Source organism: Cephus cinctus, unplaced genomic scaffold (assembly GCF_000341935.2).
Source record: "Cephus cinctus unplaced genomic scaffold, Ccin1 Ccin1_scaffold0020, whole genome shotgun sequence".
Classification (NCBI taxonomy): Eukaryota; Metazoa; Arthropoda; class Insecta; order Hymenoptera; family Cephidae; genus Cephus; species Cephus cinctus.
In genome coordinates this window covers 556,896-568,351 of record NW_014332768.1, presented here as the reverse complement: position 1 = coordinate 568,351, position 11,456 = coordinate 556,896, and the positions used below count along the sequence as shown (strand labels likewise).

The following is an 11,456-nucleotide window of genomic DNA, read 5'->3' as shown; positions in this document are numbered from 1 at the left end:
CCTAAAACTCAACGACCAAGTAAAACTGAAATGCCTGTGAAATGTCGAAAGACGCCAAGAGACAAAACCCCGGAACGATAGGAATATCTCGCAGCTAATTTAAAAGTCATTCGGGCGCTCGAGATACAGAGATAGTTTCCATGTTGCGGCAGACCGCAGACCCTTCGAAATTCTTCCGAGGACGTCAATCCCACGGGGCCTTCGAGAGGGTACCGAGAGTCCTACATCTGACAGGGGGAAACCACGGCGAATGAGGGATCACCACATCTGGGTACAGACCTGAAAAGGCCATTGCCTGTTCTAGTCCCATTCGGTTCGTGTACACTGTACTATACTGCGTACACGCTAATATCCTATACCGAAGCGCGACCACCGGCGAATACAAGAACCAAGAGCCTCGGGAGCCCAAGAATGACCAGGGTCTAATCGCAGTAACAATAATTCCTTTGTCGCCGTGAATACTCATGAGCGACGGACAGGCTAAGGCATTGCCAAACGGAATACCTAAACGGTCCAATTTCGAGGCCTTCGATCCATGGCTTCTGCGAGATCGTGAACTCAAAATCATCTGATAAAGGATACTCTGATCTTGCACGGTATGTACGGTCATGGTTTTTTCTTCGATATTTTTCTTCACTTTCTGGATATACGTATATATGCGCGTATGGCTCTGTATTTTCGGGGGGATATGATTTTCGGTACCTTCGACAGCACAGGGGCGTATTATTGGGGGGTTCGCGGATTCTGAGACCATGAAGGATTTATTACTGTAAAATTTTATATGCAGCTCCGAGTATACGTTTGCTTGGATTAATTGTGCATTGCGAAGTGTTCAGCTGTCAAAGGGGGTATTGGTGTTGGTCTTGATGCTATATGATGAAGTATGCTGGATTATTATGAAATATTTTCACGTAGACTGTTTTGCGTTTAACGGGTTCATCAAAGAAGGCAAGAGGGAAGATCGAGGGTGAGGTCTTATTTTATTTTTTTATTTTTTTTTCCGAAATAATAACGTCGAACATCTTCGCAGAAAAAAATTCGCGTGGGTGTGATATTACGATTTCGCGGAAATTGGATACGCGTTTCAGTGAGTCTAATTCTTATATGCTGGTTTCAATACCGGGTGGCGATAAAGTATTTTTTTTCTTTTGTGACCCCTCAGGGGCGCGAGAACGTGTCCCCCGGGAAACTGTATTTCGAGCGAGTTCTCAAATTTTGATGGGGTCGATGTGGATTTAGGAAAAATGATAAATTCTTATTAAAATATTCAAATCTGTTTGATGCGGGAAAAAGGTAAATTTTTTTAGTCAATTCAAAATTGCCATATTCTTTGCATCGTGTGTGAGAATTTTAATGCGTACGGAATACGTATAACGGATCTTTCGCGTTATCATTATTTTATGTGACCTCTGACCCACCCCCGATAATCATTTATCAAAAATTTAATATCTAAAGATTCATCGTTTATCATACCCTGATTATCGGTTAACGGTAAGGGAATGTACCAATTGTAAGTGTACCACTGAGAATAATATTTTTCTTTTTCGCCAATTTTCGAACAACAAACAATCAGTGAAATTCTCACTGGATTTATGCTTCAGAGAGTGTATATTTCTTATGAGATGCTATGAGCGATAGGGATCATCAATTTTTTCGATTTATTTCTTTCACGCTTGATCGACGTACAGTCAGTCAGATTCGGAGATATCTTAAATCAAAAAAAAATATACATAAAATTTCTCCAAGTCTGAATATCGCGGTATTCGTTTTATCGTTGGCAAGTAATCCGTGCAATTTAACGGAAGATTATCTGAAAAAATTTTCCATAGAAAAAAAAAAATAAATAGAGAAAATAAAAGAAATAACTTCCCCATACACGGGGCTCGTCGATTCGCCATTTCGCCAGTCGTCAAATTTATTTACTCTAATACTACAATGGGGTAAGTATTAAGAAAATTTAAAAATCACCAAGAATCGATATTTGCATCTCCCTTGAATCCGTGAACTTGATAATAATTTAATTCAATAATAAAACATTGAAAGGAAATTAATTTCCAAAAATGAATATTATTAAATATTACCCTCAATAGGTGTTCACTGATTCGCAGCGAATCGATCAATTTCATATATATTTTCTAAAAAAGGAACTGGGACAATATCAATAATAAAGCTGTGATAAGCACAATTCGGTAAAGTTGAGAGAAAAATTTTAACAGAAAAAAAAAAAGTAAAATGCATATCAATTTAAAATTCGAGCTATCATATTTTAAATTATTACAATCTTGACTAATATAAATTTTACATTTACAGCTGATCCACAAAAAGCACCGTTGATCAAAAATTCCTAATAAAGCAGTCTGACAAACGTGTCGCAGTTTCATCCGTAATACGTAGCGAGAAAGCGCAGTACGTGAAAACGCACCTTAAATAACGTCAATCAATAATTGCACAGTTAATCTAAAAAAATCGCACTTCGCCGGAGCCCGTTGAAAAAATTTTCAAATTTCAGCATTATAAAAAACAAAAAAATTCTTCGTCCCCCGCTATACATAAGCGACGTAAAACGGTCCAGTTTGAAAGTAACCGCAGCATCCGGCAAGCAGAGATCCATCGGCAAACATAAACCACAAACCGAACTGTCAGTAAAATAAAAAAAGATCTCTAATTAAAGTTCCTCCGAGGCAATAAAACGAGCAATTAAAATCCGTGATCGGAAGGGCGCGAAATTCAAATTTCATACGACCCAATCTACCAGGCAGGTACACTCCGATGATTATCGCTCAGAGAATCCCAAAAGCTACCCCATCTTCCGCCACCGTAAACTTCGATAATCTCGATAATCGCAATCTAACCAACTGTTACGACAGTTAGCCAGACGCCACCAATCGAAAACTCCCAAGTTATGGAAGTAACGTATCAACAAAGTTGGCCACAGGGAGAGCTTGAGTGACTCCTGCCGCTTAAACTTCGTCCCGCTCGAAAACAACCATAAGGACCGAACGTTATAATACGTCCGAATGACGTGCAGCATTTTCATCCTTTAACGTCAGCACCCGCAGCCAACTTCACGGGCACCCACCCCCGAAAAACAAGAAAACGCGATATAACGCAACACACAACAATCACGCGAAAAATACCATATACCACTTTCCAGAAAGAGAATGCGATCCATATAGAAAAGCTTCTTTTACTGCGGGCATCGATCCTCCTTTTCACGTAGCCACAGAGAGATAGCGCCGTTACAACGGCGCTTTTGTCAGCAGCCATTTCTACAAGGAAAGCTGCCCGCGCAAGGGAGCTCGGTGGAAAAAAGAAGAGGAAGCGTCAAAGCGAACCGACCGAACAGAGGACGATCCTCGATGCACTTTGACGACGCGATAAAAAAAAAAAGGTGCATACGAAGTAATCAAAACGAAAGAAAAACAGAAAAAAAATCAAGTCCAACATCGTCGGTCAGCGTAGTTCAGAAGTTAGAAACTCAAAGTCATAGCGTAATCGAGTCTTGACGAGTTCGATTGAACGATCGAATCGCCATTTTGACATCCTCGAGGAAAAAAAAAAAAAATAACACTACCGCCATCCCGCGGTTAAGCGCGAGAAACGTGAATTTACCTCGTGGCCATAATTCGACCATCATTTCGTGCGCGCAACTTTGCTTTCGAAGAAAGCCTCGAATTAGTCTCTGAGTCGCGTAGCAGCTACGCCAGCACGCAACAACGACGTCTAACAGATCCTCTTGCCTCCCCACTCTACCGGCACGTATATTGTCACGCCGCTCATATAATACTTGCAGTCACTATGTAAATTCGCCTATTCCTCTATTCTGTACCAGCAGTGCCAATGAGAGACGCGAATGTCACACGCTTGCATTTTCCTCGTCTCGCTTATACGGTCACATCGACTTTATACTCGGTGGCAAAGGAAGGAGTCGTGCCGAGAGCACGATCCAGTTGCACAGAAAGAAATTCACCGTGTATACCCAACACTTCTCGATCCCCATAAGTGTATGCGAGCCTTGGCACGAATTCCATCCGCCACTCGTAGCAGATTGCGCTATAGATACAGTACGTATCATGCTGTTTTGGGCGTAGCTACATATATAGATATACATATATAATATTCCCACTTACTACCCAAGAGAAACTTCTTTACCACGAGAGGCCTCGCGCGAAACTATTTTTAACGTAGAATCTGTTTTACCATCGCGTACGAAGACACACGAAAAATTCACCAGTCTCTCTCTCTCTCTCTCTCTCTCTTACTATAGACCTCTCATTTGCATAACCTCGAATACCAAACGGACGGGCTTTCGTGGAAATCCAAAGACCCAAACAAAGAACCCCAAGGGGTACCCAGGTATAATCGGCGCGTCGTCTACCGGCTTATTTCGTAATTCAATCGAGCTGTTACAGAGGGCGAAGTTTTATCCATCGAAAGAAACAGGAGGATTCTCGGCGGGTCAGTGAATGCCCTTGTTGTTACTTTGCCAGTCTAACCTAGCAGGCCAAAGTTTCTCCGCCGAACGTGTCAGTGGGTTGCAGCCGAAGGACTACACAAAGATTCTGCTACCCGTTAAGCGCAATTCAGCCCATGCACAATGAGCCGAACCGGGAAAAAGGCCACATCGGAATCTCGATTGTAAACAGAGGATTTTCGTGTCTGTGAAACTGAACGGGAGAAGCGTCGGCACCATTGCCAGTGAATACTCGACAACCTTTTGTTTTCGCCTGTCACTTCGGTATCTGGAATACAGTGCCAATGAGTTCCTGCTGTCAAGGACTTCGGGTGCGGAACAAGAGCGTTTCCACGATCCTTACGAAGTGACACAATATCACTCGTTAAATTTCACTGATACTGAGTCGTGCTGGGAAGAGAAAAAATACGCTATCTGGCGAGTAACCATTTTTTTTTCACGATAAAAAATCACGTTTCAGTTTCCACTGGGGAAAGTGTCTGTACACACTTTTACGTACGGCTCGGCGAAAATACGCGGATCCACGAGGAATTTGGTATTCTTGTGAAAAAGAAAACCGAACGGAGACGGAAACCAAGTCGTTTCGAGCGATTGATTCTACACTGTCCTCGAATCGAGATATCGATACTCGAAGTCGAAGTTAAGGAGAGAAATTCTAGTGGAGATACGAGTGCGTATCGTATGACGAATCAAGAGGCAATATATTGGAGCACGTGACAGTGTATACTACAGGGTTTCCAAAAATTACTAGACCTACAGGGCGTAACGGTATTCCCAAGGCACAGCAGATGAAAATGACTTTCCTTTTGCTTAACAAAATTTATATATAAGCTGAGCATCGCAATTTGAATTTTACCAACAAAAAGATCAAGTACGGGCATATGTTTTTATTTCCTTTCAACGGATTTCGTGTAGTCGCCGTTATTTAACGCGATACGCCTATAGCACTGACTCCTGTTATATCATACGACGCGATATACGATATTCTGTTATAATGTAAAATAATAGTGATGCTCCATGAAACAATGCTACGATAAAATTAGGCGAGGTAAAAGATATTTTTATCAATATCCAACTCTTGACTCTCTTTTTTTTTTTTTAATTCATCCATTTTATTTTGACGACACAAGACAACCCTCTATTCGACAGGACGACCAATACAGATGGAGAAGGAAGAGCGCGGCCCGTTTCACTAATTATTTCCCGAGATACACCAACTTAAAGAGACAAAATGGCTACGGTACTGTTTTGTCAACCCAGTGGCATTGTTTTTCTGCGTTTCCATAGCAGCGACACTATAATCCCAACCGCGATCGCATCTTCCAGCAAACGGTACATTCCCCGTCAAACGGCTTCCTGACCAAGCACCGGTTTCGAGGTCACGTAAACGCGGAAGAGACCCGAACGAGCAGTTTCAGTCCAGGAGTCACGCCTAACTGGGAAAGTTAACTCTCGTTCTCGGCCAGGTCGCCAGTAGGAAGGAGAAAAGTTCTTTTTTTCTCAAGTTGGACTACCTTCATTGGACAACCATTGCATATCCACGGATATCAGTGTTTAAATTGCTGATTGAAAAAAAAGTCAGGACGTTGAAAGTATCCTCCACAGGGTATTGACGGTTCGTTACGTATAAGCCTTTCGAATCCGATGATTCAATAAAAACCTTTTCAAATGTTCCCGCGGTTTAACCGAACCCACTCGTACGATCGGGATCAAATCAAATACCATGCTTTCGCAAGGAGTAAATTGTATAGGGCGTATAACGCGCTTTTGAGGTACCCATATACTGGATCATAGATCTCGTTAGACCGATCGATCAACGGGAAATAAAAGATCAAAGGGAAATTGAGGATGAAAAAAAAATGTCAACAGACCTGGCATTAACCTCATCCACGCGGACTGTGGACTAAATGTTACACCAGAATAATTATATAGGTGGTGCTACACACTCTCTCGCTCTCTCTCTTTCTTTCTACGGTGTGCAATATTTACCGTGCACGAGCGACGATCCGGTAAAAGGATGGATAGCCAAAGGAGATTGATCAGTAAATATCGATCGGTGAACGGGGACAGTGACGTACATACTTTGCGATAGTACCCGGGGTGCCATCAATATCCTGTTATCGCGGTAGGTAAACGGACGCTGCTCGTAAACAATTAATTAAGCAAGCGACTTGGGGAATTTAGATTTGGATGATTTGAGATTAAAAAATGTGTACCTAAACTTTGAGAACGTTCGCCATACTCCGTATTTAATTTCCGGTTCAATCCCTTTTGTCTCGTTATTCACAATTTCGCTACGGCTATCTAAACAGCACTCTCGGCATTGCCATCGGCACTGATAGGAGGAATATCGAATTTCGATGAAGCTTACCTGTCCGTGGTTATCGAAGCCGTGCTTTTCGGCGATGCTCGTGGCTGCGGATGGTCCGTCCGGTACGTAGAGCGCAAACTCGTTGGAATAAATCGCCGTCGGACGGGAGCGTCGTGGGGCCGGTTCCGATTTAGCTGATCCGACAAGGAAGACCAATCCAAACAGGAGAAACGTCACTCGGACGGTCATGATGGTAGATTTACGTAGTTTTCCGATTATCCTTCGAACGTTCCCACGTGGAAATCTTGCCGAAAGTGGTTAAACACTGGTACCTCACGTTCACGATTTAGATTAAGGAAGGCAAAAAAAAAAACGGAGAAAAAAAGAACAATGCACTTGCACTACGATGGGCTTTTCCGCGTTTCTTTTCAATTTTTCCAATCTCACGTGAATCACAGAACGTGCACAAGGAGGATCGTCGAAGTCGAAGAACTAGGAAGTTGTCGGACGATACTGCGAGATTTTGCGATGGCTACCGTTCGGACGTCTTATCTGAAAAAGGAAAGAGAAAAAAAAAACGTCAAGTTAAACTTCACAGATGCAAGCATTCACGGGTTCGCTGCAACCGATTTTTCAAAATTGACAAATAAAAAAAAGTTCCTATTCCATTCGAGAAGCAGATCTGCTGGGCTTTTCCACGAGGTGGTCCGGCGAAAGGAGGCGATCCGATATCGCGAAAGGTGAAGTGATATGGAAGCTTCGAGTGATAGCAATCTATTTGGAAGGATGAAAGTCGGCGGGAATAGATGTAGAAAGATTCGAGATTCAATGGCAAAATATTTAGTCTACTTTAAGTTCACGAGTGGGTGTTGCTCTACAGTTGATGAATTTATCGTAGGTTCACGGAACCGCGAGCAAACGTGACGTGCAATGGCGTGGCGACGTGATTGTCCTTTTGGATGAAGAGAGAGAAGAGGCTCGTGACTGTTGAAACCCAGTGAGCCAGTTCTGGACACTCTGGTGGGGTCTTGGGAAAAATTGCAGGCTGAATAAAAACACAAAGGGACTTGTCCGATGGACGCTATTAATTTAAATCGTCTGGTCGGCTCTCTTATCATTAAGACAGATATCTATTTAATACGACTATTGAACTCGGTGGTGAAAGTTTCTCATCGCGAGTCCAGCTTCCTTGAAATCACAATTTTTCACTGACTTCTACAGTCTCCAGGCAGAGGCATGTAGGCACGACCAACGTCAATGTATTAGGATGCGGAAATTGATTCACACTTACAGCCACGTTTCCGGAATTTATTTTATTTTCTATTATTGAAAATTATGTTGGAAATATTTTTTACTTTGTCGTTACACCGACCAGCGCCGTTTACGTTTACCGTTACAGGCTCTTTTTGACGATACAAACGTTTGTATTTTCACACTCCGAATACACGAAATCTTGGATAATTTGCTCACAGTGAAGGAGTCGCTTCGCTGGTAATAATTTTCCCTGAGCTAATCCAACACGCCTCCGATATACCTTGTGCCATAGGGGGGCAAGTGAAATTTAGAAATTTGATAGATCTCTTGGAAAGTCTAATGGCCATGAAGCACCGTGTATACTGTCTAACAGTTGGTAGGTATGAGTATGCGAATTAATGGTGAAATTAAAGCCATAAATATTATTAGAGACAGGAACAACGCGAAGGATGCTGTGGGGAATGTAACGAGGAATTATGGAACTACAGGGAAAAAGGGTAGCAAACTAAGTACTTGTTACTCAAATTCAAGGAAGTAGACAAAACTTGCAGCACATCAATCACCCAGATATTCCCCACTGTCAACCGACCAGAAAGTGTCACAAGTTTCCATTAATATTCAAAAACACAAGAGAGAAAAAAGTTCTAGGCAGCTTTCGAATACACGTATTCTTTCGAAGTGACGTACGAAGTAAATAGAAATGCCAAAGGGAAAGATATGGAGATAAAGGTGAAAACGAGTATTAGGCCAATCGTCACTGGACAGCTGACACAACTGATCGGGGAAAAGGGAAGAATAAAGTTGCGAGAGGTTAAATCTACGAATAACTCGCAACTGGTCGACGCGATAGTTGGGATTTAAGGTTGCCAATGAAATTCTGTACCGTGCAAACTTTTCAGCGGATCCGTCGACACTCCAAAGGGTTAATAATTATATTGTACCGCCGATTTTATGGAAATAATTCTTCGATGCACGATAAACGCAGCCGATCATTTACTATCTTTTGGCAGTTCTCCGCGGCATGACCATCCACGACACGATCCTTCACGACGAACCGAACAAGTCAAACTGACGCGTACATGTGCGCGCGGCGTTAAACGGCGACCGCGACACACGGAAGCTCACCCGGAGCAATTGTCAAAGACCGAATTTTACCCAGCTACCGATCGCCCGATCCACTACAGGCCAAGTGTAGCACCGCACTGACTGCTCGGCGTTCGCCAAGGCGATAAACAAACTCCCCACCCTTCAGTCCCTTGAGCTACCCCCACCATCCGAAGAAACTCAGAGTCACCACGTCACTACCCTTCGCTCCGCGACCCACTGATCCCTTCCCCGCTGCGAGTTCTTGCAAACCAACGACACATAATTGCATCTCTGTTTCTCGTATCCATTTACGATGATCTCTTTGTCTTTTAGTCATCGGGAATCTATTTTTGAACTGCTTTATCTTCGCGCTGAACTTATCGCAGGGCAGCACTGTCGATTACACGGGAATTTTAATTTTCTTTTATTAAGAACAATTTGTGTGGTCTTTAAAGAGGTATTATGGAAATAAAGCTGCTAATTCAGAGATTTCTAGACGATTTATGACATTTTAAGATGTCAAGTGTCAGTAACGTGCTCTGTTTTGTGAATGTAGAATGTTGTATGGAAAGGATATACTAGTGACATCTATTATGACGATATGTAACTAGGTATGTTGGCAATACAGGATTTTGTTGTTGGTAATGCAGTTTAAGAATTTCTAGTTCGGATGTTTGCCTAGTGACCCGATGTTGTAGTTCTCGAAAGTATCGCAAGGAGCCGGAAGCGCTTGTGCTTCGCTTTCAGTTTGACTAGTGTCTTTCATGTCTTTTCCGGTACACTAGCAATCATGGTGCGTATGAATTTTTGACGTTTTTCTGTTATAATCCGCGTAAAATGCATTGATCTAAGGAAAAATGTATTAAATATTTACTTGATCGTATTCACAGAAATTTATTCTTTGAGTTTTTTTATATATTTATTGAAAAACTTGATACTGATAATTGCTCGATACTAAATGTTTCGAGTGTAGAGGTTAGGTTTAAGTTTGTTGATGATATTGTTGTAACACATGTATTGCAATGATGATTTATGTCTAACTTAAAGTGCATTAGAAAGTAAGAAAAGTGTATTGGTTGAAATTTTTGATTATAATATTTTTACAGGGTCGCGTCAGGACGAAGACGGTGAAAAAAGCCGCCAAGCTGATCATCGAGAAATATTACACTCGCCTGACCCTTGACTTCCACACTAATAAGAGGATATGTGAAGAAATTGCAATTATCCCCAGCAAGCCTCTTAAAAATAAGATTGCTGGGTACGCCATAAAATTTCTTAATTTAATTTAGTGATCTGACAGTGTATAAAATGATTGTGCGTTAAAGTGTATGACACGAAAGTTTAAGTGAATTTTAAAAGAATAACCTACTACAGTGAAAACTAACAAGTTTTAATTTGTGTATTAGGTATGTCACTCACCTGATGAAGAGGCTTCGTCACTGTCAAGTACGAGGCATTTCCATCAAATTGCAGGAAGAAGAGAGGGAACGCAGAGACAACTATGTTCCCGAAGTTTCTGCTTTGGAGCACGACATCATTGAAGTCGATCCTGACACCAAGGAGATGCTTAAGATGCTCGAGTTTAACAACCTTTCTGGACTCCAGGTGACACAGCCTGTCACCCACCAATTTAACAGACGCTCCTAAGCGTCTTTCCACCTTTTGTGTCAGTTCTACCGTTTTATATCAATAAACTTGTAAACTGGCATTCATTAGATCTCTTTCCACTTTTACGTTTAAAAATGTATAATCCTAACCTATTTCAATGAAAAGTTCATAGTCTCATGTCATTTGATACTTTCTTGCAATGCATAGTTAATCATTCCTTGTAAAACACATGAGCTGTTTCATGTATTCACATATTTAGAAGTAATGTACGTCAAACTTAATCTTTCACCTACGAACAGTCCATCAAAATCTAAATGCAATTACGAAATATAGTCTTTGTTTATTCAACTTTGAAAAATATACTATGTTTATGTCTATTGTCACTGAACATAGGTTATGTTGTGTTATAGTTCCCATACTTTATTAAATAATGAATATCATTCATGATTCAAAGCACATAGATATGTAACAATCTCACAAAATCTGCGTGACTACATTTCTTTCACTTTTTATTCGTGAATTCGTAATACTGCGACAAAAAGCAAAAGCAGATATGTCTTTTAGACACGCGAACTCTGCACGGAGTTCGTCGCCATTTCCATCTAACAATTAGGTTCATGACTTGACAAATGCCTCGAACTTTCTCGTTCAAGATTAAACCAGATTTCATTCGATCCAATACCACCCATGCATAACCAAACAAAAATCCAAAGTCCAAAAGAA

At 41.4% G+C, this 11,456-nt stretch overlaps 2 protein-coding genes across 5 annotated transcripts in view; one reads left to right on the top strand and one right to left on the bottom strand.

Moving 5' to 3' along the window:
* Positions 1–9,255, bottom strand: part of LOC107265585 (furin-like protease 2) — a 143,436-nt gene extending 134,181 nt beyond the window's left edge. For 3 of the 4 annotated variants that reach the window (XM_025083419.1, XM_015735181.2, XM_025083427.1), the window contains exons 1-2: positions 8,923–9,255; positions 6,846–7,337 (exon numbers count right to left, since the gene is read on the bottom strand). In XM_025083419.1, the coding sequence (XP_024939187.1) occupies positions 6,846–7,034 (189 nt within the window). In that variant the 5' untranslated portion in view covers positions 7,035–7,337; positions 8,923–9,255. The remainder of the gene's footprint in view (positions 1–6,845; positions 7,338–8,922) is intronic. The other variant, XM_015735190.2, reaches the window with a different exon arrangement.
* Positions 9,256–9,794: 539 nt separating this feature from the next.
* Positions 9,795–10,852, top strand: LOC107266187 (40S ribosomal protein S17). The gene is made up of 3 exons (XM_015736432.2): positions 9,795–9,918; positions 10,232–10,383; positions 10,532–10,852. Exons 1-3 carry the CDS (start codon positions 9,916–9,918, stop codon positions 10,770–10,772), a joined length of 396 nt encoding a protein of 131 aa, XP_015591918.1. The 5' UTR covers positions 9,795–9,915; the 3' UTR covers positions 10,773–10,852.
* Positions 10,853–11,456: the final 604 nt, after the last annotated feature.